We start from the raw sequence: 27,109 nt of genomic DNA on the forward strand, positions 1-27,109 counted from the left end.
CAGGCCTGTGGAGCCCTGTTCCGGGCCCTGTCTGGCTCCCAGGGCTGGGTTCTCCGGACTGCCCCAAGAATGAGCTCAGCTGCCTAATTGTGGCTGAGGATGGAGGTTCACCCTACCCCGGGGCTGCGGCGCCAACGCCACCTTTGTTTCTGAACAGACAATGGGCGGCTAAGAGGCCACCTGCCCAGGCCAGCCACGGGCAGCGGATGGGGCCTGGGGATGCGCTCAGCACGTCCTGCCTGAGCCCCAGGCCCTGGGCGGCCGGGACAGAAATAAATTACATGGCTGGGGTTTGGCTCTGACTTCAAGGGCCGGGGGCCCAGCCCCGGTTTAGCCTGGCTATAAAAGGCTGCCTGGGGTCCCCGTCCAGACCAGACCCTGCTCCTGACCTGTGGACACCATGGCTGCCACCACCACCAGCATCCGCCAGTTCTCAACCTCCGGCTCTGTCAAGGGCCTATGTGTGCCAGGTGGGGGTTTCTCTCGGGTGTCCTCGGTTCGTGTTGGGGGCGCCTGCCGGGCCCCCAGCCTCCTGGGAGGTGGTAGCTGTGGCAACATGTCAGTCACTTCATCCCGCTTCTCGGCCAGTTTGGGGGGCGGCTATGGGGGTGGCTACAGCTGCAGCCTGGGCGGGGGCTTCGGCTCTGGCTTCGGCTCCGGCTTCGGCTCCGGCTTCGGCGTGGGCTTTGGCGCCGCGGACGCCCTGCTGGGGGGCAGTGAGAAGGAGACCATGCAGAACCTCAACGACCGGCTGGCCTCCTACCTGGACAAGGTGCGCGCCCTGGAGGAGGCCAACGCCGACCTCGAGGTGAAGATCCATGACTGGTACAAGAAACAGGGGCCCGGGCCCGCCCGCGACTACAGCCACTACTTCAAGACCATTGAGGACCTGCGGAACAAGGTGTGCGGGCAGGCTAGCTCCCTGGCCGCTGCCCTGTGTCCTTACTATCTGCTTCTGACTCCCTCCCTCCCTCCCTCCCAATTTTAGACCTTTCCCAGCCTTTCTTCTCTGCCCTGGGGCTCCATCATTCATTCGTCCCTTCATTCATTCACTCTCTCCTTTGCTCTGGAACCCAGCCCTGTGCCAGTCCCTGGGCCCAGGCCTGGAGGGGACATCCCATTCAGGGAGACTGTCTGGAGTTCTCTCTTTGTGGGGGGGGTGTATTTGGGGTGAGTGTTGGAGGAGTGGGTGGGGAAGGCTTCAGAACCTTGAAGGCAGCAGAGGGCAATCTAGTTATTGGGTACAGCACGGGTGAAGGCACAGAGGTGGGTGAGTTTGGCGTGGCTGCTGGGGAACATGGCTGGGGGGTCTCTCGCTATTCCATTCCTCTCTGGGTCTAGCCCTGTGCCTGTCTCACCTCCTGGAAGCCCTCCAGAATGGCACTTGCCTTTTATCCTCAGATCTTGGGGTCCCTTCGATTCTTCGCCTGTGCCCTGTGCACTGTGCTGATTTCATGGAGTCTGGCATGACCATGGAGGGTCCCTCTGGGGGTCCCTGAGGGAAGGAGCTATGTCTTCTTGCTCAGACCGGAAGCTCCCAAGGGAAGGGATTAAATGAGTCTGAAGGAGAACACAGCACATTCCACATGCTCATGACCTTTAAGAGCATGACCTTGGCATTCTGTGAACTTGGTGACTGGGTTTTCTGCACGAGACCTGCCCCTGAGGGCCCTTTGGTGCTGCAGTCCCCCCCTCCCCCCCCGCCGAGGCACGTGAGAGCTAAATGACATGCAGAGATGTTTAGGGGAGGCCAGGCTGGGGCCTGCTCTTTCCTGGTGGAGAACCAGGTCTGCTCCTTCCTGTGAGGGGCTCTGCCTGCTCCTGCCCAGGACCTCGGCCAGGAAGGGAATCCCTGCAGTTGCCCCCCGGAAGCAGGACTAAAGGACTAGTGAGAGTGCCAGATCAGATACGGGGCTTGGTGAACAGCAGGGAACCCAGGGGAGGCCTGGTGAGTCAGCGTTCTAAGCTTCGGGGTCAGCCAGCTCCTCACCATAACCCCCTGTGCACGAGCACCGGGCCCCCGCCTCTCTGAGTCACTGCACCCCTCGGCAGTTTTCACAGGGGCCCCTTGCTGGGCCCAATCAGCCTCCTGAGCAGGGAGGGGGTTGGGAGGCAGGCCTGTAAACCACTGAGGCCAGGGATGGGTAACAAATTGGCCCTTGGGCTCGCTCCGGAAACAGAGGCCCAGGGTCACTTCATGGGGCCCCTGAAGGGGACTTGGAGGCCCAAAATGTGATTATTGGAGTTACTTTTGGCTGCTGAGGCTGCCTCCTCTTACATCTTCTGCACATCAACCCTCAGTCTTAGAAACTTCCAGATTCTTCCCAGCTCATCTGCCACCTCCACTGAGACCTCCTGTCTCCTCCCTCTGGACAGCGTTTAGGGGCCTCCCTCTTCTTTTGCCCATGTGGCTCTTGAGTAGGGTCTCTTGGCATTTCTCACGATAACAATGACAACAGCAGTAATAATAACGACCTTCTGCCCCCTCTGGAGCCCGTTCCCTGCTCTCATTTCAACCTCTCCAGTGACCCTGTGGGAAGAGAAAACTTTGCTCTAGGTTTGAGGTGGGGCCGGTCATAATCCTATTAATTAATTGCTTAATTAAACGAATGTTTCTTGGGGGCTGACTCTGGGCCAGGTGCTTTGCCCAAGGCTAGGGATTCCGAAGACAATGATACAGATATAGCCTTGTCCCCCTGGAGCTCAGAGTCCAGTGGAGGAAATGACCAAAAGAATCATGGAGAAATTCACAGTTGGGAGAACTCTTGTGAAGGAAATGGGCAGGGAGGAGGTGTGACTGGAAGGAGGGATCCACATGGGGTGTCCAGGAGGGCTTCCTGGAGGAGGGGGCAACTGAGCCTTGAGGTGATCTTAGTTGGGGAAGGCAGCGGAGAATATTGTGAGTCTCTTCTGACCTCATGGTTGCCTGTGCCCAGGCACTGGGCCCCCGCCACTCTGTGAGCCCTCTCGTAGGGGCCCCCAAGGGGGAGATTGCGGGGACCCTCATCTCCTCTCTCTGGCCCACTCTCCAAAGGGCTGCGAGAAGGGCATTGCAGGGTGCCCCCTGTGCCCAGTCCCCTGTGCCCCCCTGTGCCCCCCAGATCCTGGCGGCCACCATCGACAATGCCAGCGTGGTGCTGCAGATCGACAATGCCCGCCTGGCAGCAGATGACTTCCGCACCAAGTGAGCCCGGGCCTCCAGGGCTGTCCTTGGGGATGGCGTTGGGCCGGGCTCTGCACACACCAGAGCTCTCTGTGCATGCATGGGGGTGTCCTGGGGCGCTCCTTGGCTTATGCCTCCACCCTTTCCAGGTACGAGACTGAGCTGAACCTGCGCATGAGCGTGGAGGCCGACACCAACGGCCTGCGCAGGGTGCTGGATGAGCTGACCCTGGCCAGAGCCGACCTGGAGATGCAGATCGAGAGCCTCAAGGAGGAGCTGGCCTACCTGCGGAAGAACCATGAGGAGGTGAGGCTGGCCCGGAAATGTAGGAGAAACTCACCCGGGAACAAGCAAGCCTGGGGCTCCCAAATCTCCCTGGGCCCGGGCCATGCTCTCAGTCTAGTTCTCATCTATGGTGGGAAGCCTGGCCCTGAACCTGGGAGACCTTCAGGGGGCCCCTACGCGATGCCTGGCAGACCCTCTCCCCCCACAGATACTTCTCTTGTCCCTTGAGGCACGGCCTATTGAGTGGTGGCAGTTAACTATCTGATGAGCAAATCAGTCTAAGAACATGCATGCTAATTACTCTAATTAATTATAATAGTGATAGTCATAACAACAACCAAAATCTGCTCAGCACATTACAAGTGATTCATGGCAATTATCTCAGCTGATACTGACAGTGGTGCTGGGAGAAGGATGCTCTTGCCCTCCTTCATCGGTAAAGAGACTGATGCTCATAGAGGTGAAGGGATTTATCCAAAGCTGCACAGGTCTGTCTGACCCATTATCCACACCAGGTCTGACGCCACCACTTTGCCACCTTTCCCACCTCCCTTTGTTCAGAGAGTCCAGGCGTCCTAAGGACCCTAAGGATCAACCCAAGGGTGAGGATCCCAGACCCTGCAGGGGGACCATTGAGCCTGCGACTTCTTTCTGAGATGACCTCTGGGCTGGCCCATGATACGGGGGGTCTAATCTTGGAATAGCAGGAGCCCAGAAAGCATCTCCACTTGGCTTTGAGGCTGGTCATACAGATCACGTCCCCCCAGCAGATTAACATCTCCTAGTGAGTTCTGGCTCTGCGACTGGGGGCAGGGGATGAGGCAGGCGGTCAGGGCAGTGAGTGCGGCTGTCCCAGCCCATCCCATGACGAGGTGGGGAGTTGCCATCTCTCCTTGCCCCGCACATTGGAATCGGGCAAAGTCTATCTCTGAGTGAGTGTTGGTGGAGATGGTTCATATTCACAGCGCTGCACATTCGAGATGTGATCACATCCACCTCCATCTTTAAGGGGAGGAGCCTTCAGGCTGTCTGTGTCTGTCTGTCATGGGTACCCATCTGTCTGAGAGAGAGAAGGCTGGCCCCAGGGTCTCTCCCAGGGATGGCGCTGCTGAGCTCCTGCTCTCCTGTTGCCCAGGAAATGAACGCTCTGAGAGGCCAGGTGGGCGGGGACGTCAGTGTGGAGATGGACGCCGCTCCCGGCGTGGACCTGAGCCGCATCCTGAACGAGATGCGTGACCAGTATGAGAAGATGGCGGAGAAGAACCGCAAGGATGCTGAGGACTGGTTCTTCAGCAAGGTGGGTGGCCATGCGTGAGCAAGTGCGAACATGTGTCCATACGTGCGCTGGGTCCTGAGTATAGGCTGGAAAACTTGTAGAGCCACAGGCTGTCCCAGCTGGAAGGGCCTTTGGAAACCAGTTGGACCCACTGTTAGAGTCCAGATGCAGATTGTGGGGCTCAGAGGGCCCTCCGGCTCACACAAGCCGCGGAGCGGCCTGGAGAGCAGATCCAGGTCCTGTCATCCCTGGCTAGGGCTTCTCACAGCATATTTGTAGGTGTGTGTGTGTGTTTGGATGAATACCTCGTGCCCTTAGAAAACACACCAAGCAGCTATAGCACACAGGACAGTAACAGGCACAAAGAGAAGAAAAGCCAGTGCCCGTCTTCGAGCAGTGCTCGGTCGGAGTCTTTGAGCAGTGCTCGGTAGGACCATTGAATGCAAAGCACGGTGCATCCCCTAAGTCCCAGGGTGGGCCCAGAGGGTGTGTGTGCGGGTGTGCTTGTAGCCCCACAGAGCCAGGGAAGGGCTGGGGGAGCAGGTCGGGGAGGTCAGGGCTCGGGGGTGGACCCTGTCCTCTGCCCCACCTCTACAAGCCCCTGTGGCCCACCCTGCCTTCCAGACGGAGGAGCTGAACCGTGAGGTGGCCACCAACACGGAGGCCCTGCAGAGCAGCAAGACCGAGATCACGGAACTCCGCCGCTCCGTGCAGAATCTGGAGATTGAGCTGCAGTCCCAGCTCAGCATGGTAGGGCCTCCAACCCCCTCTCTGGCCTGTACCTGTCACCCCAGGGTGGGCCCAGCCTCCTTAGACTTCCTCTCAGAGAACCCGAATTCCCCACCCAGCCTGTCACTTCACTCGGGTCCCTCTCTGCCCCTGTTACTGCCCCATGGCGCTGGCGGCACCCACAGACCCACACGGATGCATCCCCCCTTCTGGGTGCTCAGCCCAGGAGAAGGGTCCCAGCTCGGTCTCACCCAGCCACCTGTACTTCGGCCCACAGAAAGCATCGCTGGAGGGCAGCCTGGCGGAGACCGAGGCCCGCTACGGGGCCCAGCTGGCCCAGTTGCAGGGGCTCATCGGCAGCATTGAACAGCAGCTATGCGAGCTCCGCTGTGACATGGAGCGACAGAACAATGAGTACCAGGTGCTGCTGGACGTGAAGACGCGGCTGGAGCAGGAGATCGCCACCTACCGCCGTCTGCTGGAGGGCGAGGATGCCCAGTGAGTGGGGGCCCTGGGGCACACGCGTGGGTCTGTGGGGGGCTGCTGCATCCAGGCAGGGACGTTTGTGATGACGAGGTGCACAGGTTTGCAGGAGGTGACGCTGCAGACACGGGCTGGGGCCCTGCTGTGCAGAGCATTGCAGGCCAAATGAAAGCATCTGGACCACATGGTGTGGGACACGGGGAGCCATGGAGCTATTTTTCACAGAGCAGTGGCGCTATCATCGAGAGGTCTTAGAATGTTCACTCTGGCTGCAGAGGGAGAAGACTGTCAGAGGGGCCCCCGTGGGGTCAGGGAGACCTGTCTGTCAGGAGGCTGTCAGGAGGCTGGAGCGGGGAGTCGGGCCAGAGAAGCCCCACTGTGAGGCAGGGGTGGAGGCAGGGAGCGGCAGCCGGTGCGGGAAGAGGATGTGTTGTACTAGAACAGGGCTGGATGCCTGGATGTGGGGGCGAGCGTGGCGCACTGGCGGACGCAATATGTGTTGAGTGAGCACATGAAGGAGCGGAGGACGATGACCCTGGGTTTCTGGTTCTGATGACTGGCTGGTGACATCATTACCTGGGACGGGATAAGGAGCGGGGTGGGTGGTGATCTGCTTTGGAGCTGGGAGGGTATGTCAGTGCCCCAGTGTAAAGGGGCTGAGAATGTCCTGGAATGTCCACGCTAAGTCACACATTCCAGCTTTTTTCTCCCTGATAGCGAAGTCCACCTATAGTCGAACCTCTGTCTCTCCTGCTTTAATAGAGTCTGTTTGTTGGGCCCTTTGGGATATGGAAAAACCACTTGCTCAGCTTCTCCTTGTAAATCCCTGGTTAGCCACAAAGTGCCTCTGGGCCTTCGGTTGGGGTGTCCTCCATCCTTTGTCTTGCCCCCGGGCCTGTGTCCTTGGACTCTTGTGGTATTCTCAGCTGTGATTTCTCTCTGGTTTGCTGGGACCTTTCTTTCCTTGCCCCAGTCCTCCCTAGCTGCTCCTTTTCCATGGGGCCGGGCTCCTGGCCTGCACCCCTGCACTGACAGATCCCCCCTCTCCCTCCCTGCAGCCTGGCCACCCAGTACTCCTCTTCTCTGACCTCACAGCCCACCAGGGAAGGTAAGAGCCTGCCCCGTCTGGCCCGAAGGGAGTTGGGAGAGGCCGGGGACCCTTCTGTATGGGAGCCTGGGGGAGGGGCTTGGGCCTGAGATTTCCTGTGCCCCCTTCTCTCCTTCACTGCCCGCAGCCACAGTGACCACCCGCCAGGTGCGCACCATCATGGAGGAAGTCCAGGACGGCAAGGTGGTCTCCTCCCGTGAGCAGGTCCACCGCTCCACCCACTGAGGCCCCTTTCCACCTGTGACAGCCCAGCCTTGAGGGTCATGGGGCAGCCATCACCTTGGTCTCCCAGCATGCTAGTGCCACACCCTGAGTGCCCATCTGGGCCACCAGCGGGGAGCTGTTGCCTTTCTGTATCTGTTTCCTGCAGCCCCTCTCCGAGGGTCCTCCTAGAATGGCCCCCGATGTCTGCTATTAAAGCTTTGCCTGAAGTTCAATGCCTTGTGTGATCCGGTCTGGTCATTGGCTTGGGGCAGTGTGTGCTGAGGGATTGGGGGAGGAGGACAGTTTGTTGAGTGTTTGGGTGGCACTTGTCACCTGCAAAGCTGTTCGGGCCACCTCATCCAGGCCTGGGGGCTCCCGAGAGGCTAGAGGGAAGAAGGTGTGAAGTTGAGGGCAAAGGGATGGGAGAGCCCGTCATCGAGCTGGGGAAGTTAATAAGAATCAGCCCTTGGGTCCCCATGAGCTGGTCCTCAGGAGGGCCCAGTAGGAGACGACACCTCTTCCAGGGAACTCCCTGCCTCAGCCTGGGGCAGGTCTGGGTTCAAGATCAGAAGGAGAGGGGCTGGGCAGGGGGCTTTCCCAAGGTGTGGTCCAAGGTGTTGATGGGTGAGAGGGGGCAGCGGTGGCACAGCCAGCCCAGGAAACAGCATGGCCCAGCTCAGGGAGCATGTGGGGCGGGGTGGCTGCTGTGTGTGTGAGCGTGGGGGGCGTCCTGTTTGCTTTGGTGGCTTGGCAGCAGCCGGGCTATTGGGGAATCTCTCTCAGCTGCTGGCAGGGGCTGTCTGGGCCTGCCTGGGAAGTGGAAGTCTGAGACATGGCCACATTCCATCCAGCAGGCCTGCGGGGACCCGGGGACCCAGGGTGAGGCTGGAGGGTGGTGGGCAGGGTGGATTGGGGCCTCACGAGGGGACTGGGATGGGCCTCTGGGGGAGGCTTCGGGGTGGGGAGAGGAGTGGCTGGTCTCAGGAAGACCCTTAGGCAGTGCCCTTTATATTTCCACCTGGCTGGCACTTAAGGTCTACTTCCCTCACCTCACCCTGAGGCCTCTTTGGGTGCAGGAGGGATAAGGAGAGTGGTCAGGGGCATGGCCATCCTTTCCCAGGGATGGTCTCCCCCCTGGCTGCCATGTTCTTCCCACCTTAAGCTCCTCCTTGCCCCCCCGCCCCCCCCCCGGCCCAGGAGGGAGGCGAGGAAAGGTTAGAGGGGCAGGCTGGGCCCCCAGGATTTCCAGGGATGGGGCCATGTCAGAAAACAGGGCAGAAGGACTCACAGCTCCTGGAGTGTTTCCCTGGTGCCAGGGCTCTGCAGAGAGCGGGGCAACGTGCTGATGTCTGCGGGGAGTGTTGGGCTCTGGGGCACCCTGGGGATGAAGGAAGCAGGAGCCCGGCCAGCCCAGTTCTGCATCAGATGGGCCAGTGGGACGCTATCCGGCTCAAAGCCCCAGTTTCCTTATCTGTAAAATGGGGCGGTAGCCTGAGCGTCGCTGTGTTGTGTGGTGAGCCTAGGGGACTTAGGTCCAGTGTCCAAGGTGGAACAGGGTCTTGCGCCTCACCGTCTCCCCAGCGCCTGGCCCAGCCCAGGACTGTGTGTGGCATGGCATGTGAAGCAGACCAGCCTCAGGCTGGGGGCTGCCGGGTTCCCCAACCGGTTTTCCTACCAGACCCAGGGGCCCCGGTGGGCTGGGCTGGGGTGGCAGCTGCCTGGGAGGGCCTGGGGACGGTGACGTCCTACTTCTCCTCTTCTCCGTATTAGGTCATGGGAAAGCATAGCTGGAGGGCCTGCCTGAATCACAGGTGACAGGCCTGGGACCAGAGACACGCACCCGAGCATGCAGACGCCCAGCACGGGGGTTCGGAGGAGGGAGTCAAAGCCCCGATGGTGGGAGGGGAGGGGGGCCGGCAGCCACCTGGGAGCTGGCAGGCAGCCAGTAGTGATGAAAGCTCAGGGGAATGGAAACAGAGGAGCGAGCCTGTTGTAATCGCTACGCCCACTTGTCGGCCTATAAAGGCGGCGGGCGAGTCCCGGCAGCCAAACGCACCTTGGACCTCCCTCCTCTCTTGCCCTCTCGCTCTGTGCCTGCCTGCCTGCCGCCTGCTGCTGCCACCATGACCACCACCATCCGCCAGTTCACCTCCTCCAGCTCCATCAAGGGCTCCTCTGGCCTGGGGGGCGGCTTGTCCCGCACCTCGTGCCGGCTGTCTGGAGGCCTGGGCACCGGCTCCTGCAGGCTGGGGTCTGCGGGGGGCCTGGCCAGCGCCCTCGGGGGCAGCACCTATTCTAGCTGCTACAGCTTCGGCTCTGGCGGTGGCTATGGCGGCAGCTTTGGGGCCGTTGATGGGCTGCTGGCGGGCGGGGAGAAGGCCACCATGCAGAATCTCAACGACCGGCTGGCCTCGTACCTGGACAAGGTGCGCGCCCTGGAGGAGGCTAACACTGAGCTAGAGGTGAAGATCCGTGACTGGTACCAGAAGCAGGCCCCGGGGCCCGCCCGCGACTACAGCCACTACTACCAGACCATTGAGGACCTGAAGAACAAGGTAGGGCCTGCTGGTGAGATGGGGCCTGTGGGGGGCGTGACTTCTCCTCCCCCTGTCTCCTACCCTTGACCGTGGCCTGGAGTCAGCCTGGGGGGCTGCCACAGGCTCTCAGGGAGCCAAGGACAGCTTGGCTCTGGCTTGGTGTCTGGGAGCCCACCTTGGAGCCACTGTGTGGCCCACGTTCCCCTTTTTGGGGGGCAGCAGCCTGGGCCAGGGACAAGCAAGCCTCATGGAGCTCCTTTGAGCCTCAGTTTCCTCATCACAGAGCTTGTTGCCACCACCTAATGTAATTGTAGGGTAAGATGAGTGGATGCACGTAGAGGCTGTGCCCATGGGCTGCCAGATACGTGGGTATCTCTCTTCTTGAAGCAAGAGGGGGATTTGGAGTGATGGTGGGGTGAGGGGTCTAGTGAGTTTCTGATGGCACCTGCTGGGAGGGGGAGGTGGAGATAGGGGGTGGGACCTCAAGAAGGCATCTATGTGCCTTATTTGGGGATTTTTCTGGCTTCCCAATCCCTCCCACTGTCCCCTCAAGAATGGGGTTCAGCAGACGTCAAAAGGCAGAGCTGCCTGCTGGAGTCTGGAGTTAGGGCCCAGCAGGGGTCATGACTTCTGGTTTGGAACTACTCTTTGCTGAGGGCTCCTGTAGGGTCCCTTTTGGGGGAGCCTCTCAGGGGCACTATCTCCCCAGATGTCAAATGAGGGGGTTGTTTACATCCGTTGCTCTGTCTGGGATTCTGGGACAACTTCTGCCCCGGGGGACCTCCCCCACTCTTCTCTTCCCAGATGGGCACTCCCAGATGGCTACCTGCTCTGGTTGAAGGCAGAGCCTGGCATGGGGGTTCGTGTAGGGGGAGACAGGTCTGGGTGGGGGGTGCAAGAGGCAAGTTTCAGTACATCAGACTCCTGCTGGCCCCGCCTCTGCCAACAATTACTGCCCAGTAAAGGTGAGGGGCTGGGCAGGAAGGAAGCGTTCCTAGAGAAGGCAGCCACATCCTGGCCTCCAGGCAGGAAGATCCATCTCATAACCCTGGTGTGGGCTGAGCTACTCCCTGCCAACCACCTTTCCACTTCCCGTCTCCCCAGATCCTCACGGCCACCGTGGACAATGCCAACATCCTGCTGCAGATCGACAATGCCCGCCTAGCTGCTGATGACTTCCGCACCAAGTGAGTCCCGGCCAGTGCATGGGGAGGAACTGGGGCCCCCTCCCCACCCCAGGGCCGCAGTTGCTGTGGCAAGGGCCAGGAGCTGGGGGTGGGAGAGTCTGCCTCTTAGTTATGGATGTGGCAAATGCAGCAAATTCTCAAGGTAACTGGGCTTAGGCAGAGACATGGATGGGAGGCAGGAGGCAGAGAAGAGAGAAACTGGAATCCCCGTGGAGGTGGGGCTTTGCCCTGCATGGTCGCACGCCCTGGGGCTGCGTTTTGCTTCTGCTCCACTCCCCCACCTCCATCATCCCTCAGAAGCAGAGGCCGGATGCTGGCCAGGGTCTGGACATGCATATCCAAGCATCGGGACTAAGTCTCTGGTTCCTTTGGCAGGTTTGAGACGGAGCAGGCCCTGAGGGTGAGCGTGGAGGCCGACACCAACGGCCTGCGCAGGGTGCTGGACGAGCTGACCCTGGCCAGAGCCGACCTGGAGATGCAGATCGAGAACCTCAAGGAGGAGCTGGCCTACCTGCGGAAGAACCACGAGGAGGTGAGGTGGCGGGACAGCAGGTCTAAAAGGTTGTGGAGGGGGCGGGGGGGGGAAGGCTCTGGGGCTGCGTCAAGGCTGGGACCGTGGAAAGAGCGCAGAACAGGTGCTCCAGGGCCGGTCACCTTACGGGGCAGCCCTGGTTGTGGAGCCGTCATCCCCGTGCAGGGTAGTCCCTTCCATGCACCACCTTGTTTCCCTGAATCTGGGGACCCTCCCAGGGTCTGCAGAGACCTCTTCTGCCCGACCCAGCCTCCCTCAAGAGGACAAGGGTCAGTGAGGAGGTCTCCTTGTTCCAGCCCAAACCCTTGAACCTGGACCCTATGTGGAAGTTTGGGAGTTCAAGGAGATGTTTTAGGTGTACAGGCCTAAGAATTAGATTTTATCTTTGGAGAGCCCTTAGTCTAATGGGGGAGACGTAGAACCTGTTCTCCGGAAACCTCCAGTCTGATGGTGGAGGCAGAGCCCATGCAGAGCAGGTGAACAAGAGTCGAGAGGAGGGGCAGGGGTAGGGGAGAGCGGGAATGAAGGAGGGCTCCTTGGGAGGGATCTGGAGAGTCAGAGAGCAGGACAGGTCTGTGTGCCCATACCCACACCCCCCTCCCCAACAGGAGATGAATGCCCTGCGAGGCCAGGTGGGCGGTGAGATCAACGTGGAGATGGACGCCGCCCCCGGCGTGGACCTGAGCCGCATCCTGTCTGAGATGCGCGACCAGTACGAGAAGATGGCAGAGAAGAACCGCAAGGACGCCGAGGACTGGTTCTTCAGCAAGGTGGGGGTGGCTGCGGGCCAGAGGCCTCTCCCAGCGGATGGGGGGCAAGGACTGAATCCTGTCTGATCCCCAGTACCTGGCATCTGGGGGGTGCCCTATCCTCAGTGAGCCACATGGACCCCTTGGGATCAGGGTCACCCATTGCATCAGCAGGCCAGGAGGTTGGCTAAAGCTGGGAATAAAGCCAGAGGGTACAGACCAGCTCTCCAAGAGGTCAGGAGCTGGCACCAGGGGACTGATTGCTGTCCTGGCTGGTCCTCAAATTGCCTATGCTCCTGCCTTCTACTTGGAGGGAGTAGAGATAAAGCTTCACGTCATGTCAAAGGTTTCTGGGCTTTGGAAAGTGGGATGCTGGTGAGAAGGCTCCCACAGTTAGGTTTGGGAGGAGGCTGAGAGGCCCAGGGGAGATCAGGAAGGTGACCATGGCCAGGGACGTTACGGGGAGTGGGGAGAGCCCCAGGTGCCTGTTTGGGCATAGAATCGGCCCTGGGCTGAGCATATGGAGGCCATGGGTGTCGTCTGATTTGGAGAAGGGACCCCGGGCTCACGCTGCACTATCCTGTGTCCTGTCTGCAGACAGAGGAGCTGAACCGCGAGGTGGCCACCAACAGTGAGCTGGTGCAGAGCGGCAAGAGCGAGATCTCCGAGCTCCGGCGCACCATGCAGGCTCTGGAGATTGAGCTGCAGTCCCAGCTCAGCATGGTAGGGGAGCTGCCGGGCCTGGGGTGCGCCCGGGACCCTGGAGGGGGCACCGACCACCCTTGCTGACCCCTGATCCTCCCTCCTTCCTGCAGAAAGCATCCCTGGAAGGCAGCCTGGCTGAGACAGAGAACCGCTACTGCGTGCAGCTGTCCCAGATCCAGGGGCTGATCGGCAGCGTGGAGGAGCAGCTGGCCCAGCTGCGCTGCGAGATGGAGCAGCAGAACCAGGAATACAAGATCCTGCTGGACGTGAAGACGCGGCTGGAGCAGGAGATCGCCACCTACCGCCGCCTGCTGGAGGGCGAGGACGCCCAGTGAGTGGGGGCAGGGGCCACGGCTGGGGGCCTGGAGTGGGGGTGGAGCTCTCAGACCCAAATCTAATCTCCTCTCTCTCTCTTTTTTTTCCTCCCAGCCTGACTCACTACAAGCCCAAAGAACGTAAGGATCTTGGTAGCTGAGGGTGGGGGTGTACACGGGGCAGACAACCCATCTGCTCATTGCTGGGGAGGGTCCCCAGGAGCTGCAGGAAATGAAGGCTGATCCTCAGCAGAGTGGGGGAGGCAGGGACCTGTTAGGGCTCAGGGTTGATGCTCAAGGGAATCAGATGAGGGAGACACTAGTCTGATGGGGGCAGGGCAGAGAGATGATCCTTCCTCTGGAGATCCGAGTTTGATTGGGGGAGACGTGCTCCTGGCCCTGGAGACTCTCCTCTGATGGGGAGATTTAGGGACATGATCTCATGGTCTTTGTTCTCGACACCCTACAGATGAGAGCAGTCCTGAGTCTGGGATCTGTAACTTGAAGGGAGAAAGGGACATGGTCCTTGCCCTCCAGATCCCGGTGTGATGGGGAAGATAAGATCCTGGTCCCGGGTATCTAGTCTACTGGGGGTGATGTGGAGCTGGTGCTTGTCTTGGAAATCCCAGTCTGGTGCTGAGGGAGACAGGAGCAAAGTCCATGCCCTGGAGACTGCAGAGAAATGGAGATGGACCCTACTGGGTAGTGCCCAGTCTTGCAGAAGGACACAGTGGGTCAGGATCAAACCTCCCATCTGGGAGGCTGGACTCATACACTAGCACAGGGAGGGGAAGGGACAGGGAGTGGGTTTCTCAGCCACCACCTACCTCCAAGTGTCTGTCTCCTGCAGCTGTGACCACGCGCCAGGTGCGTACCATTGTGGAAGAGGTCCAGGATGGCAAGGTCATCTCCTCCCACGAGCAGGTCCACCAGACCACCCGCTGAGAACTCTGCTCCTCCTGGCCAGCACCCCCCCACCCCAGGCTCCCCCACTGACCCTACAGCCTCTGGATTCCCCGGCCTCAGCTCCTGGCTTAGTCCCTTTCCCATAACCCCTGTCTGGCCAATAAAGCTTGTTGACTCATATGGAATGCGTCCTGATTGTGGCCACTGAGGTGGGCCCTGGTGAGCAACGGGGGAACTGGGGGAAGAGTCTGTGGACACCAACTGTCATTGACTTAAAGGTCAAGGGTTGTCTAGAATCAGGGTAAAGAGTAGGTCTGGGCAGAGCTTGTGTGTGGGGGGGGCACTTTGCATCTCCGAAGGGTCAGTGATCCTTGGGAGAGTGGTCCAGGCAATGCCAGACCTGGAGTCGGGCCAGCATACCTGGGGAGGTCCTAGTGGCCTCTTCTTGCCCTATAAGTAGGTCCGTGCCCTTGGGCAGTGGCTTTGCCTCACTGAGCTTCATTTTTTCATCCATAAATGGCTGAGGGATGTCAGGTGGGAGCCGGAGTCCTAAAGGATGATGCATCCAGTCAATTTTTCCCGAGGTCCCGTGGGACATGCCCTTCTCCAAAAGGGGGGATGGGGGTGGGCAGGTCAGGAATCGGAATCCTCCTGGAAGAGACAAGAGCATAGGGAAGATGGGGGAGGCAGACTGAGTGGTTAGGGCCCATGTTCCCTTGTGAGTCTCAGGAAACCCCCAGAAGGGGTTGTGGGCACTCAGGGGGACTCCTATTGCCTCACCCCAGGAATATGAACTGTAGTCTATGCTTCTAGAGAAGAGGGAGGGCCCCAGGCATGTGTGGGAGAAAGGGTGCGGCCTCTCTTAGGGACATTTCCTCAAATGGTCAGCTGCAGCTCAGGACGGGGGGCCGGGATCGTGGAGGAACGGGGTGGGGAGGAGCCCTACCCTTCCTGGCAGCCCGTCGGGGTGGGGGGAAGGTGGGAGACTGCGTCCTCTGGGCTTCAGCCCCTTTCATTCCGGTGGCAGGCGATGAGCCACTTGAGGAGGAGCCCCTCCACCTGGAAGTCTTCCTTTGAGTAAATCTGGAAACCACTGGGCGGGGCAGGCCTTCCTGACTGTCTTCAGGAAATGAGATGAGATTGAAGAGGTTAATGAGAGGAAGGGCGCCCCCACCTCAGTTCACGGACAGGCCTGGGACTGTCTGCTGCTGCAGAATCAGGCCAGGGCCCTTCCAACACCCTCCTGGTGCTTGGACACTGAAGGGGGGCCTGGGCAGGAGCAGCTAAGCCCCTGGGGCCCGGCGGGTGCAGGGCCTGGGACTCGTGGAGGCCAGGGAGGAGCGCGCAGGGTGGTGGTGAGAGCATGGTCTACGAGGTGAGCAGGTGGCAGTTGGACTTAGGACAGGTCCCAGGCCTTCTCTGGACCTCAGAGGCTGTGGTCACTGAGGAGAAGGAGGAGCCTCAACTAATGGTCCCTCCGGCCCTGATCCTGGGGCCGCTGAGGACGCTGAGTTCCTAGCCAAGGCAGGGGCTGCTGGCTGGTGTCCAGAGCCGGGAGCAGAGCAGGCTGGGAGCGCAGACTCGGCTCCCTCAGAGGCTGGTGTCTCCCAGCTGCCTGAGCAGCAATGACGGATGGAGGGCAGGGGAGAGCCTGTGCCCACCAGGCCCCGCCACACTTCCAGCCACAACCAGAAGAACCAGTCCCCGTTTGATGACAGTTAATGTGGAGGGTGATCTCATTTATACGAGCAGCAGTCCCAGGAAGCAGGGAGGGTCGGGAAGGGGTGCCCCATTGTGTGGATAGGGACACTGAGGCTCCAAGGAGCGGTGACTCAGCTCTTGTCTGGGTTATGCTGGGAAGAGAGGCCCCACCCCCAGCCCCGCCCCAGGTTCTTAGATTCTGCAGATTCTTTCCCTGCAGATCCTGGGGGCCCACCCCTACTGTGGGGTGACTGAGGAGGGGGTCCCAGTGTGGGGGTGGGCAGAGATAGCCCTGGGCTGTGCCCCTCTGCTGGGGAGGAAGTCCCTGCCCACAAAGTGAGTAGGTGGGTGGCTCAGGAGGCCAGAGTAGAGAGAAGCCCAGTGTGGAGAGCTGGACCGGGAGAGGCAGTGGCTGCCGCTGGGGGTGAGGGTCCCTAGGGGGTGGTCCTGGGCCCAGCCCTACCTTTTCCTGGAATGCTTAGTCCACGCCTGGGCAGGGAGGGCCACAGGAGGGAGTGACTGGGGGCTGAGACCTGTGGTCCTCTTGAGGGGTTTGGTGGCTGGACTTTTTTTCTAGGCACCCCCAAGCCAACCCAGGCTGCAGGGCACGTGTGCCCGTGGCTGGACTGGGCGGCCCAGCTGTGGGACTCCACAGTGCNCCGCCTTACCCACTCTCACGTGATGGACACACACGATGGCCCTGATGTCCAGCCCTGGGCCAGGGACCGCAGTAGCCAGCCCCTGTGGCTCCTCCTCTGCCACGCCCACACCCCAAAAATATGCCCTGGCAGTGCTTTCTGCAAGGAGACAATGTGGCAGGAACACTGTGGCGCAGTGTCAGTCTGTGCTTCTTCGGCACTGGGCCCGGGGGAAGGAGGAGACACATGCCCTGGCCTGGAGGGACCCTGAAGGGCTCCGGTTTAGGGGTGAAGGGCAGGGCACAGCGCTGGGGCTGACAATACTCCTACAGTCCTTAGGTGGTGTGGGTGGGGGCGAGGTTGAGGAGAACAGAGGGAACGGAGCCAGGGTGGTTCGGGCTCAGACTGTAACAGAGCTTGATCTAGTCACACAGTGTCCTGAGAGCCCCTTGGTTGTGCAGAGCAGGGTGACAGGCTGTGACAGCGCCCACCCTCGGAAGGGGGGCCTGAAACACGGGGCAGTGGGAGGATCATCTACCATCGGGCTCTCACAGATTCATCCAGATCCTGGGAGCAGTGGAGCGGCCAGAGCCCGGACTGGAGACACGGGCTCGCTCCCCGGGAGCCTGCCCCTCCCTGCAGGCCCCCAGCCCCCATCATGGCCTGGCCGCACGCCGCTGTCCTGGCTCACTGGGCATCTTCTCTTTCTTCACCTTGCCCTGAACCCGTGGTTCTCGCTGCCGCCGTGGATGGGCTGGGGGCCCTGCCGCAACCCCCTCTCTCCCCTCAGTCTCCTTGAGAGGCTCCCCTCCTTCCCTTCCTCCCCCAGGCCATCTCCAGCCTGGCTGGTCACCAGAATTCCCTATGAGCTTGTAAAACATCTCCACGATCAGGCTTGTCCTGGGCGATGCTGATCCAGTGGGTCAGAGCAGGGTCGGGAATCTGGACGGGGATCCTGGCGATCAGTCAGGTTGGGGAATCACTGCAAGTTGAGGCGTGCACTGGCCAATGATATTTCTTGGCCAACTCAGGTAGGAGATGACCTCACCCTACCTGAGACGGGGCAGGTGAAGGAGAGAGGAAAGAGGCCTGGGTGGGGGAAGGAGCCCATGGCCTGGAGAGGTCCCGGTTTGGTAGGAGTCTGTGCTCTGTGCCCACAGACCTGCTGATCCTGGCTCTCAGCAACCCTGGGTAGGTTTGCCTCGCTGGCACGGAAGAAATGCACCCCTTGCTCCTTCTCTGCCAAGTCAGATCTTCTGAGACCCAGCTGGAGCCTCTCCTGATACTCCCTCCTTTACTGCTGAGGCCTAGGGTGGGTAACCCTTACCCTGCACCCTGTGGGCCAAGCACCCCAGAGTTTCCTGCCATGCAGTGTTTATTCCCGGCCTTAGTTTTCTCTCCAGGACCAAGTGATAGGTTCCAAGTTCAGAAACTATGTCATCACCTTCCCCAGCCTCCATGCCCCGGGTGCGGGTGCTGGGCACACCATAAGTGCTTGGTCTTCGGTGTTGACCGAGTGGTTTGATGGGTTGGTTGGTAACTTCTTTGTAGATCCTCAATTATCAGTGCTGGGCTTGTGTGCAATCCTGCACTGACCCTAGGAATGGTGGATGGGGCAGGGATCCAGTTAGAAGGGAGGGAGATGGGAGCGCCTGCGTGACTCAGTCGGTTAAGCATCCAGCTTCTGCTCAGGTCATGATCTCATGGTTCGGGAGTTCAAGCCCCGCGTCGGGCTCTGTGCTGATAGCTCAGAGCCTGGAGCCTGCTTCGGATTCTGTGTCTCCCTCTCTCTCTGCCCCTCACCCCACTTGTGTGTGTGCTCTCTCTCTCTCTCAAAAATAAATAAACATAAAAAAAAGAAGGGAGGGTGGTGGAGGGTGGGCTGAGGCAGAGAAGAAGGAGGTCCCAGAGACCACAGGGAGAGCCCGTGTGAATCTCAGGAACAGTGCTGGCGCCGGGTTCGAGTTTCTGCTTTTGTTTAACCTGGGACAATCCCTCTCTCTCTCTGCTTGAGGTTTGGTGGCCTTTGGTGGCCTCAAAGGTCATTTTTATTTTTATTTTTTGTTAAAGAGAGAAAGTGCGAGCAAGGGAGAGGTGCAGAGAGAGAGAGAGAAAGAATTTTTTTTCTTTCCTTTCTCAGTCTGACTTAATCAGCATAATGTTCTCTAGGTCTATCTATGTTGCTGCAAGAGAGAGAGAATTTTATTTTTGAGAGAGAATCTTAAACAGGCTCCACACTCAGCTCAGAGCCTGACATGGGATTCAGTCCCACAACCCCGGGATCATCACCTGAGCTGAAAGCAAGAGATAGACATTCAAACAACTGAGCCACCCAGGCGCCCTCCAGAGAGAGTCATTTTTAGTTCTGGGGATAATGAGTCTATGGTTGGACCTGAACTCCATGCCTGTCTTGACACCTGGGATGGCAAGGTTTTTTGTCCAAGATTCCAGGACCCACTTTGCCCATTTTTGGCGTGGGAGAAGGGAGCAGTAACATTGGGTTCTGTCTCTCAGGCCTGGCCCTGAAGGTGTGAGTTGGGTGCCAGCTCTGCTCAGACCTCTGGGCCCTGTTCCTACAAGCCGAGTGACTGATGGGGCGCGACATGGCAACAGCAAAGTCCTGGTTATGCTGAGACAGAATTTCCTGTCCCCGGGTTCCGGTAATATCACCAAGCAGCACTCAGGCCGAGGCAAGCCCTCTCCCAGAGCAAGGACACTGGCCAGTTCTGTGCGACTCCCCCCAGAGCACCCTAAGGAATCTTCAGCTCTTGGGTTCAGAGCCCCCCAATCCTGCCTCCAGCCCTCAGGCCAAGGTCAAGTCCACTGTGGGTGCAGCTCATTCCAGGCACTGTGCGGAGGTAAATGAGAATGGACGTACCTGGTCCCAGCCTGCAAGGCACTGTGGGCAAGTGGAGACACCCTGAGCCTGGGTTTAAGAGTCACTTAAAGCCGAGTGACTTTGGGCGAATCCCTCCTTCCCTCTGGGTCTCCCTCTCTCCTCCCCACTTCACAAGGTGAATTTAAGACAGTGATGCATGTTGGAGATGTGCAGAGTGGGTGGTTCAGGATGGTGGAAGGGCTCTGACTGGGTGAGCAGACAGGCGGGGGTTCAAATCTCAGCTCCCCATTGACTGGGGTCTTGGGAAGCCCACTTAACCTACCGGCTCCCTCGACTATGAACCTGTGGCAGGAATATGGCCTCTCACAGACTGTGTGGCACACGTAGGGCACTCCATACAACGCCTGAGCATGGCAGCTGTGACCAGAGAGGTCACCTCCCCCTTCTTCTCAACTGAACCAAGGAAGCTGCCTAGCCCAGCCTGCAATCTATGGACACTCAGAAGAAAAGTGCTGGGAACGGAGCCCTGGGTGCAGTGTGGGGACTCAGAGGCCCCTGGTGGGGTCAGGGGTCACACATGGCACTCACGGCAGGATGGGGACTCCCACCCCACCACGGTTCATGATGGCCGTCCATGACTAGGTAGAGCAATACTCAAAGGGTGGGCATGTTGGGGTAAATAGGAGAGGGTAAATAGGCGAGGGTAAATAGGAGGGTTGTGGGAGGGAGGTGTCAGAGGGCAGAGTTGGGTGTGAGGACGCAGGTGAGGGGGCAGCTGGCTGCAAAGGAGGGATGGGGTACTGAGGGGCAGGGCCATCACCAGGGAGTGGCCAGTGGGGTCCTGTGTGCATGTCCCTCTGTGGTGTGTTCTCCTCTTTTACAGATGAGAAAACTGAGACCCAGGGGGCTAAAGGGCGACTTATGCTGCATAGCTTGTAAGGGGTGGAGTGGGGATTCAAGCCAACATGAGCCCGGCTCAATAGTACATGTGGGCCCCATGGTACCCAACACTTATGATGACCCTGGGGACTCAAAGGCAGCCTCTGACACTGGGATTGGATCCAATAAAGGAAAGAGAGTCAGAGAATGAAAAAGAATTTTTTTAAATGTTTATTTTTGAGAGAGAGAGAGAGAGAGGCAGAGTGCAAGCAGAGGAGGGGCAGAGAGAGAGGGAGACATGGAATCCAAGACAGGCTCCAGGCCCTGAGCTGTCAGCACAGAGCCTGACGTGGGGCTCGAACCCACAGATGGGGACATCATGACCTGAGCAGAGGTTGGACGCTTAACTGACTGAGCCACCCAGGCGCCCCAAGAATCCTTAGAACTAGAAAGGACTCCACAATCATCCAGTCCAGCCTTGTCACTTTACTGAGGGGAAACAGAGGCCCAGAGAGGGGAGGCAAGGGGCTTAGGTCACACAGAGAGTTAGACCATGAACCCAGCTCTCCTTGTCCAGAGCCAGGCGGGCAGGATCTCCACAGCACATCCCGAGGCAGCCCCAGGCTGGTATCGGTGAAGCCTTTCTCAGCCAAGGCTGTCACCGTGAGGCAGGGAGTCCTTCGCGGGCTGACTCACTGCCTGGGGACGCAGCCGCCACAAAACTGCCTGCGCCAAGGCCCCACTGGCCCCTTAGGCTCCAGGAACAAGAGCCGGATTCCCGCCGCCCAGCCTGAGTCATGGCCGACTGGCGTTTGTGAGTTTTTCTCTCGGCCCCACACCCCCGGAGCTGGGTGGGAACTCCGAGAGCACCCAGCGAAGTGAGTCGACCCCGGGGCTGAATAATCCTGATCCGGAGCGGGGAGTCGGACGGGACCTGGCGTGATGAAATCCGCAGGGGAACCCTCAGTCAGCAGTCGGAGGCCCCGCCTTCCCCGGTGCATATAAAGGCTCCTGGGGTTTGAGGAGCCCCAGCACCTTTCTCTCCTCTGCCTAACCGCTCGCTCACCTCCTCCTGCACCATGACCACCTGCAGCCGCCAGTTCACCTCCTCCAGCTCCATGAAGGGCTCCTGCGGCATCGGGGGCGGCTCCGGCCGCATGTCTTCCGTCCTGGCTGGAGGGTCCTGCCGGGCCCCCAGCGCCTACGGGGGCCTGTCGGTCTCCTCCTCCCGCTACTCCTCCGGGGGGGCCTGCGGCCTGGGGGGCGGCTACGGCGGCGGCGGCAGCAGCGGCAGCAGCTTTGGTGGGGCCCTGGGTAGCGGCTTCGGGGGAGGCTACGGTGGTGGCCTTGGTGCTGGCTTTGGAGGTGGCTTTGGAGGTGGCTTTGGTGGCTTTGGTGGCGGCGATGGCGGCCTCCTCGCCGGCAACGAGAAGATCACCATGCAGAACCTCAACGACCGGCTGGCCTCCTACCTGGACAAGGTGCGCGCCCTGGAGGAGGCCAACGCCGACCTGGAGGCGAAGATCCGCGACTGGTACCAGAGGCAGCGGCCCAATGAGGTCAAGGACTACACCCCCTACTTCAAGACCATCGAGGACCTGAGGAGCAAGGTGTGCGGGCCGGGCAGGTGGCACTGGTGATTGAGAGAGAGCATGGCTTCAGTGGCCCTTAGAAAACCATTTTCTAGCATCTTTATTTTACAAACGGGGAGACTGAGGCCCACCCTGGGGGAGTAGCTGGAGGCCACTCAGAATTGGTGGCAGAGGGTCCCTTTTCAGAGTCTAGCTGTCTGAGCTGTGGCTGGAGCCCTGGGTCTTATTCCCTACAAGTGTTCTTTGCATTGCTTCCTCAGTTTCCCTCAGCCTGGGGCGGAGGATGAGGCGGTAGGAGCCTGGGGGGCATCGCTCTACATACCCCAAGCCGGAAGCAAAAGACACCCAGGCTGGCTGGAGGAGTGTAGGGCCTGACCTGCCAGCCAAGCAACCCTCAAGCTTGGGGACACCCCATTCTCCGTTCTGTGCTCTTCACCCTGAGCAGCGAGGTCTGTGCTAACGAGACCTGTGCCTTTACCTTCTCTGTAGATCATCGCGGCCACCGTTGAGAATGCTCAGCCCATTCTGCAGATTGACAATGCCAGGCTGGCAGCTGATGACTTTAGGACCAAGTGAGCAACCGCTGTTGGGGGTGGAGTGTGGTGCAGAGGGCAGGGGGCGAGTGGTGGGGCTGTTGAACTTGAGCCTCAGAAGCCTCGCAGATGGAGCTGATGCCCCAACCTCTGTCCTCCCAGGTATGAGCATGAGCTGACCCTGCGCCAGAGCGTCGAGGCTGACATCAACGGCCTGCGCCGGGTGCTGGACGAGCTGACCCTGGCCAGGACCGACCTGGAGATGCAGATCGAAGGGCTGAAGGAGGAGCTGGCCTTCCTGAAGAAGAACCATGAGGAGGTGAGGTCGCTGCTGGTGTTGGCAGCGGGAGGCTGGTTCAGGGGCCAGGAAGGGGCGCAGCTGAACTGACCACCTCCCGCCATTCCTTCCCAGGAGATGCTTGCCCTGCGGGGTCAGACTGGTGGGGACGTCAGTGTGGAGATGGACGCCGCCCCCGGTGTGGACCTGAGCCGCATCCTGAATGAAATGCGGGACCAGTATGAGCAGATTGCGGAGAAGAACCGCAGAGACGCGGAGGCCTGGTTCCTGAGCAAGGTGGGGCTCAGGTGCTCAGGTCTCCCGCAGGACTTCCCAGCCCGGGGGGAGGGGGAGGCACCTCTAGAGCGCCTCACACCTGCTCTTCTCTCTGATCTCAGACCGAGGAGCTGAGCAAAGAAGTGGCTTCAAACAGTGAATTGGTGCAGAGTGGCCGCACCGAGGTGACTGAGCTCCGGAGGGTGCTCCAGGGCCTGGAAATTGAACTGCAGTCCCAGCTCAGCATGGTACGAAGGACCCCGCCTAGACGCAGTCCCCAAGTCACCAGTAATGCCACCAGCCCCTCAACATTGCCACAATACAGCCCTGCCTGTCTTTTCCCAGGAGTGGGACGGAGGGACCATTGTACCCATTACATAGACACAGAAATTAAGGCCCAGAACAATGGAATGACTTCTCCACGTTGTCTGGCCCATCAGTAGCCCAGCCGGGAGCAAGATCCATGTAGCTCTCAGGCCACATGCCCAGAGGCCTGGGCCAGTGGGGGAGGTAATGACACCTCTGCTGACTCTCTCTCTCCCCCACTCACAGAAAGCATCCCTGGAGAACAGCCTGGAGGAGACCAAAGGCCGCTACTGCATGCAGCTGGCCCAGATCCAGGGGCTGATCGGCAGCGTGGAGGAGCAGCTGGCCCAGCTGCGCTGCGAGATGGAGCAGCAGAACCAGGAATACAAGATCCTGCTGGACGTGAAGACGCGGCTGGAGCAGGAGATCGCCACCTACCGCCGCCTGCTGGAGGGCGAGGACGCCCAGTGAGTGCACTGCGCTTTTTCCCAGCCCGGCCTACAGACCTTGCAGCCCTGCTGCTTCCGGCAGGTCTAACTGCTCTGCCTTTTCTCCCCCGCAGCCTCTCCTCCCAGCAAGGGTCCAGCCAGTCCTATTCTTCCCACAACGGTAAGGCCCCTGAGGCTCCAGGGCGCCCCTGAGCCCCCAGCCCTCCCTTCTCCCTGTGTGGGGCCTCTTAGCTCCCAGAGCCCTTCTCACCCCCTCGCCTCTCCCCCACAGTCTTCTCCTCCTCCTCGTCATCCACCTCCGGCCACCAGGTGCGGCCCATCCTCAAGGAGCAGGGCTCAGCCAGCTTCAGCCAAGGCCAGAGCTCCAAGCACTGAGGTGCTTCTTCCAGAGTCTCCTGCCAGCCCGCCGGCCCCAACCTCCTGAAGGCCTGGGCCAGGGCCCTGTCCTCCCGGCGCGGTCCCCAGCTGTCTCCCCTCCCTCTCTGCTGGTGGTGGGCTAATAAAGCTGACTTTCTGGTTGATGCAAACCTGTGTGGTCTCTGTTCTTGAACAAACGGGAGGGGGTTGAAGGTGTCTCCCCGAGACCTTCTGGGACCTCACAGCCTGAGGGGTCCGGGAAATAGCAAATAGTGCAAATACCTCAGTAATACTGGTAGGGTGTTTCTAGAAGACCCCCGCCATCCCTGGTAGCGTGGGGGTGGGAGGTGGGACGCAGGAGGGGAAGGAGCTCCCTGTGTGGAGGGAGGTGAGGCCACATTTGGAGTGGAGACCGCTCTGCCACTCAGAGGGGTTAAGAAAGCTGTGCGAAGTCATGCAGATCTCAAGAGGCGTGATTGGGGTTCAAGCCCTTCTGTCCAGTTATGAAGGCCATGCCCCCCCCTACTCTTTTTTAATGCCACTCTTTCTTTTTAGGTATTTTAACCCAAAGACTTCAAAGCTTAAGCTCTTAACTCTACCCTTTGGCTCTTCACACTCACACAAGTTTTGTGTTGGGTGATGGAAAAGAGAGACTCTGCCTTGGGGATGGTGTCCATGGTTAGGACTGAACTTTTTTCTCCCAACCTGTCCTCCTCATCACCCCTTATCAGGCCCCGATTAACATCAGGCAGGAGACTGAGTGTGACAAGTCCCCTGGAAAACATCTGTCACCCTTACCCTCCCTCATCCTCGCCTCCTTCATTCTCCCTAGAACTGGGCACGGAATAGCTGACTGGGCCCCTTGTTGTCCATTTCTCCCAGTCCCATTTCTGCTTGATGGCCTTTCTAGAAAGAATATGGCCAAGATCAAGAACAAGGATGTGATCAGGACTCTACCGTTTAATCACCTGTGATGTTCTCTTTCCTCTCCGATGCTCGACCCTCTGTCTCAACCCACTTGGATGCCTTTCTGCCCTGCCCTGCTCTGTACCCTTGAGTCAGCTATCCTGTCCCACACCATGGGTGCTTTCCATATTTAAAAAATTCAATTTACAAAATCAAAGTTATGTATGTATCACGTAATAAGTCTTTCTATGAAAAAGAGCCATCCCGAGGCTGTGTCCCGTGCCTCCATTCCCACTTCTCACTTTCAACTCTTGGCTATTACTTTTGACATTTGCCTTATTTCTTTACTTTTTTAATGTTTATTTATTTTTGAGGGAGAGACAGAGACAGAGTGTGAGCTGGAGAAGGAGCTGGAGAAGGAGCTGGAGTGTGAGCTGGGGAAGGGTCAGAGAGAGGGAGACACAAGATCCGAGCCAGGCTCCAGGCTCTGAGCTGTCAGCACAGATCCTGACGTGGGGCTTGAACCCATGAGCTGTGAGATCATGACCTGAGCCGAAGTCATACTCTTAACCAACTGAACCACCCAGGCACCCCGGCATATGCCTTATTTCTAAATCACAGGTTTATACTACCATTTCTTGATTTTTTTTTCAATTTTAGTTTTTAATTGCTTGACTTCCTGCTGTGAAGGAGAGGGATTTAGCTCTCTTGTACAGCATGACCCTTTCCTACTTCTTCCTACACTTTCAATATATCGATATTTTCATTAGGTAAGTATTTAATTTTACATTTTCATAACTATTTGACTATTATTTATAGTCGAAAACATTTTATGCTGTTAGATTTCTTTAGGATAAACATCTCTTTTCAGTTTGCTGAGGTTTTCTATGTACTTGTCCTAAATTTATTCCCCAGTTCACTGCCAGAACTAGATTAGAACTCCTCCTAATATGTTAAAACACTGAGTATTCCATAGGTTTTATCTTTTTAAAGATATTTCTCTTGGAGCCTGCTGTCCTGCTCCAGCAGGTTCTGGGCATGTTCTGTGTCTCTTGTCATCTGGAATCTTCCTTCACTGTCCTCTTGGACATCCCTTCTTTCTGCATTGCTTCCCTGTTTCTTGGATCCCATGTCTTCCCTTTTCTTTTCTTCTCTGTTCATTTTAGTGAAACACATCCTCTGGCAGTTTCCTGGGAAAGGATTCATAGACCTTTCATATCTGAAAACATCACTAGTCTACTCTCATTCTTGACTGATAGTTTGGCTGGGTATGGAATTCTTGGTTGCAAATAAATTTCCCTCAGCATTTTGAAGGTATTATGTCACTGCATCCTGGCTTCCAGTGTTGCTACTGAGAAGTCTATACTGTTTTTATTCTAGATCTTTTATGCTATCCTATTCTTACCCCTATCCCCAGAACTTTTAGGCTCTTCTCTTTCTCTTTAGCAGAGTGAAATATCACATGTTCTGCCTTGATGTGGCTGTGTTAGATGTGTTGGATTGGGCACTTGCCAGAATCTTTCAGCATATACATTCATGTTCTTTGGTTCTGGGACATTTTCTTTAATATTTATTTCATGATTTCCTCCCCCTGCTCTGTCATTGTCGCTCTTTCTGGAACTCCTTCTTTTCCTACATATTTCAGTTTATTTTTCATCTAACTTCTCTATTTTGGACTATCTGAAATTTTCCTAAACTTTGCCGTCTAATCTTATGATTTAGTTTTTAAAATATTGTATATGTTTTTAGTACCCTATAACTCTGGATACTTTTTAAAAAATAGTCTCTTGTTCTTATTTGAAGATGCAATATTTCCTCCTACCTCAGTAAGCCTATTGATCAGGGCTTTAACATTTCTCCCATTTCCATCATCAGTTCAGTTTCCTCTCAGCTGCCTTTTTCCTGGTTTGTCTTATCTCTGTCCTTTATGCCAGAGGTTTCCCTCAAATGTCTGTAGTTCTTGGTCATCTGCTAATATTTGTGGTAAGTTAAGAAGTTGATTGGAGCATGAATGTGTGTGTGTGCAGCAGGGGTTTTTCCCCCTAATGAGTCTCACTATAGAATATTCTGGTGCAGAATATGCTGTTTTATGGGGGGACCCCAAATATCAGTATCTGTAGGCCTTTTCTCTTGGGTGGGGTCTTCCTCAGGAAGGAAGAGTTACTGGCTTTCAAGAAG

At 58.1% G+C, this 27,109-nt stretch overlaps 3 protein-coding genes across 4 annotated transcripts; all 3 read left to right on the top strand.

Annotated features, from left to right (window-relative positions):
• Positions 1–400: 400 nt before the first annotated feature.
• LOC144243996 (keratin, type I cytoskeletal 42) lies at positions 401–7,442 on the top strand. 2 transcript variants are annotated; one of them, XM_077779164.1, is made up of 8 exons: positions 401–901; positions 3,102–3,184; positions 3,313–3,469; positions 4,584–4,745; positions 5,349–5,474; positions 5,731–5,951; positions 6,995–7,044; positions 7,172–7,442. In XM_077779164.1, exons 1-8 carry the CDS (start codon positions 401–403, stop codon positions 7,267–7,269), a joined length of 1,398 nt encoding a protein of 465 aa, XP_077635290.1. In that variant the 3' UTR covers positions 7,270–7,442. The 2 variants fall into 2 exon arrangements, with proteins under 2 accessions (XP_077635290.1, XP_077635291.1); XM_077779165.1 differs by lacking the exon at positions 6,995–7,044 and having other exon boundaries at positions 557–901; positions 7,110–7,442.
• A 1,894-nt stretch (positions 7,443–9,336) lies between these two features.
• Positions 9,337–14,358, top strand: LOC144243997 (keratin, type I cytoskeletal 17). Its single transcript, XM_077779166.1, has 8 exons — positions 9,337–9,803; positions 10,890–10,972; positions 11,348–11,504; positions 12,113–12,274; positions 12,851–12,976; positions 13,069–13,289; positions 13,388–13,413; positions 14,123–14,358. Exons 1-8 carry the CDS (start codon positions 9,372–9,374, stop codon positions 14,215–14,217), a joined length of 1,302 nt encoding a protein of 433 aa, XP_077635292.1. The 5' UTR covers positions 9,337–9,371; the 3' UTR covers positions 14,218–14,358.
• A 6,956-nt stretch (positions 14,359–21,314) lies between these two features.
• LOC144243994 (keratin, type I cytoskeletal 16-like) lies at positions 21,315–24,043 on the top strand. Its single transcript, XM_077779161.1, has 8 exons — positions 21,315–21,845; positions 22,317–22,399; positions 22,523–22,679; positions 22,773–22,934; positions 23,036–23,161; positions 23,466–23,686; positions 23,782–23,828; positions 23,940–24,043. The coding sequence occupies exons 1-8, from the start codon at positions 21,315–21,317 to the stop codon at positions 24,041–24,043; spliced, it is 1,431 nt and encodes a 476-aa protein (XP_077635287.1).
• Positions 24,044–27,109: the final 3,066 nt, after the last annotated feature.

The sequence above is a fragment of the Crocuta crocuta genome, unplaced genomic scaffold, assembly GCF_008692635.1.
Source record: "Crocuta crocuta isolate KB4526 unplaced genomic scaffold, BGI_CrCroc_1.0 scaffold68, whole genome shotgun sequence".
In the NCBI taxonomy this organism is placed as follows: Eukaryota; Metazoa; Chordata; class Mammalia; order Carnivora; family Hyaenidae; genus Crocuta; species Crocuta crocuta.

What these genes read in the sequence shown, in the direction of transcription:
- LOC144243996 (XM_077779164.1), top strand. Translation starts at nt 401, where the DNA reads ATGGCTGCCACCACCACCAGCATCCGCCAGTTCTCAACCTCCGGCTCT. An exon ending in TGCGGAAGAACCATGAGGAG is followed by an intron (nt 3,470 to 4,583) that starts GTGAGGCTGGCC and finishes CCTGTTGCCCAG; the next exon opens with GAAATGAACGCTCTGAGAGG. An exon ending in CTGGAGGGCGAGGATGCCCA is followed by an intron (nt 5,952 to 6,994) that starts GTGAGTGGGGGC and finishes CCCTCCCTGCAG; the next exon opens with CCTGGCCACCCAGTACTCCT.
- LOC144243997 (XM_077779166.1), top strand. Translation starts at nt 9,372, where the DNA reads ATGACCACCACCATCCGCCAGTTCACCTCCTCCAGCTCCATCAAGGGC. An exon ending in TTGAGGACCTGAAGAACAAG is followed by an intron (nt 9,804 to 10,889) that starts GTAGGGCCTGCT and finishes CCGTCTCCCCAG; the next exon opens with ATCCTCACGGCCACCGTGGA. An exon ending in CTGGAGGGCGAGGACGCCCA is followed by an intron (nt 13,290 to 13,387) that starts GTGAGTGGGGGC and finishes TTTTCCTCCCAG; the next exon opens with CCTGACTCACTACAAGCCCA.
- LOC144243994 (XM_077779161.1), top strand. Translation starts at nt 21,315, where the DNA reads ATGACCACCTGCAGCCGCCAGTTCACCTCCTCCAGCTCCATGAAGGGC. An exon ending in GCTGATGACTTTAGGACCAA is followed by an intron (nt 22,400 to 22,522) that starts GTGAGCAACCGC and finishes CTGTCCTCCCAG; the next exon opens with GTATGAGCATGAGCTGACCC. An exon ending in TGCAGTCCCAGCTCAGCATG is followed by an intron (nt 23,162 to 23,465) that starts GTACGAAGGACC and finishes CCCCACTCACAG; the next exon opens with AAAGCATCCCTGGAGAACAG.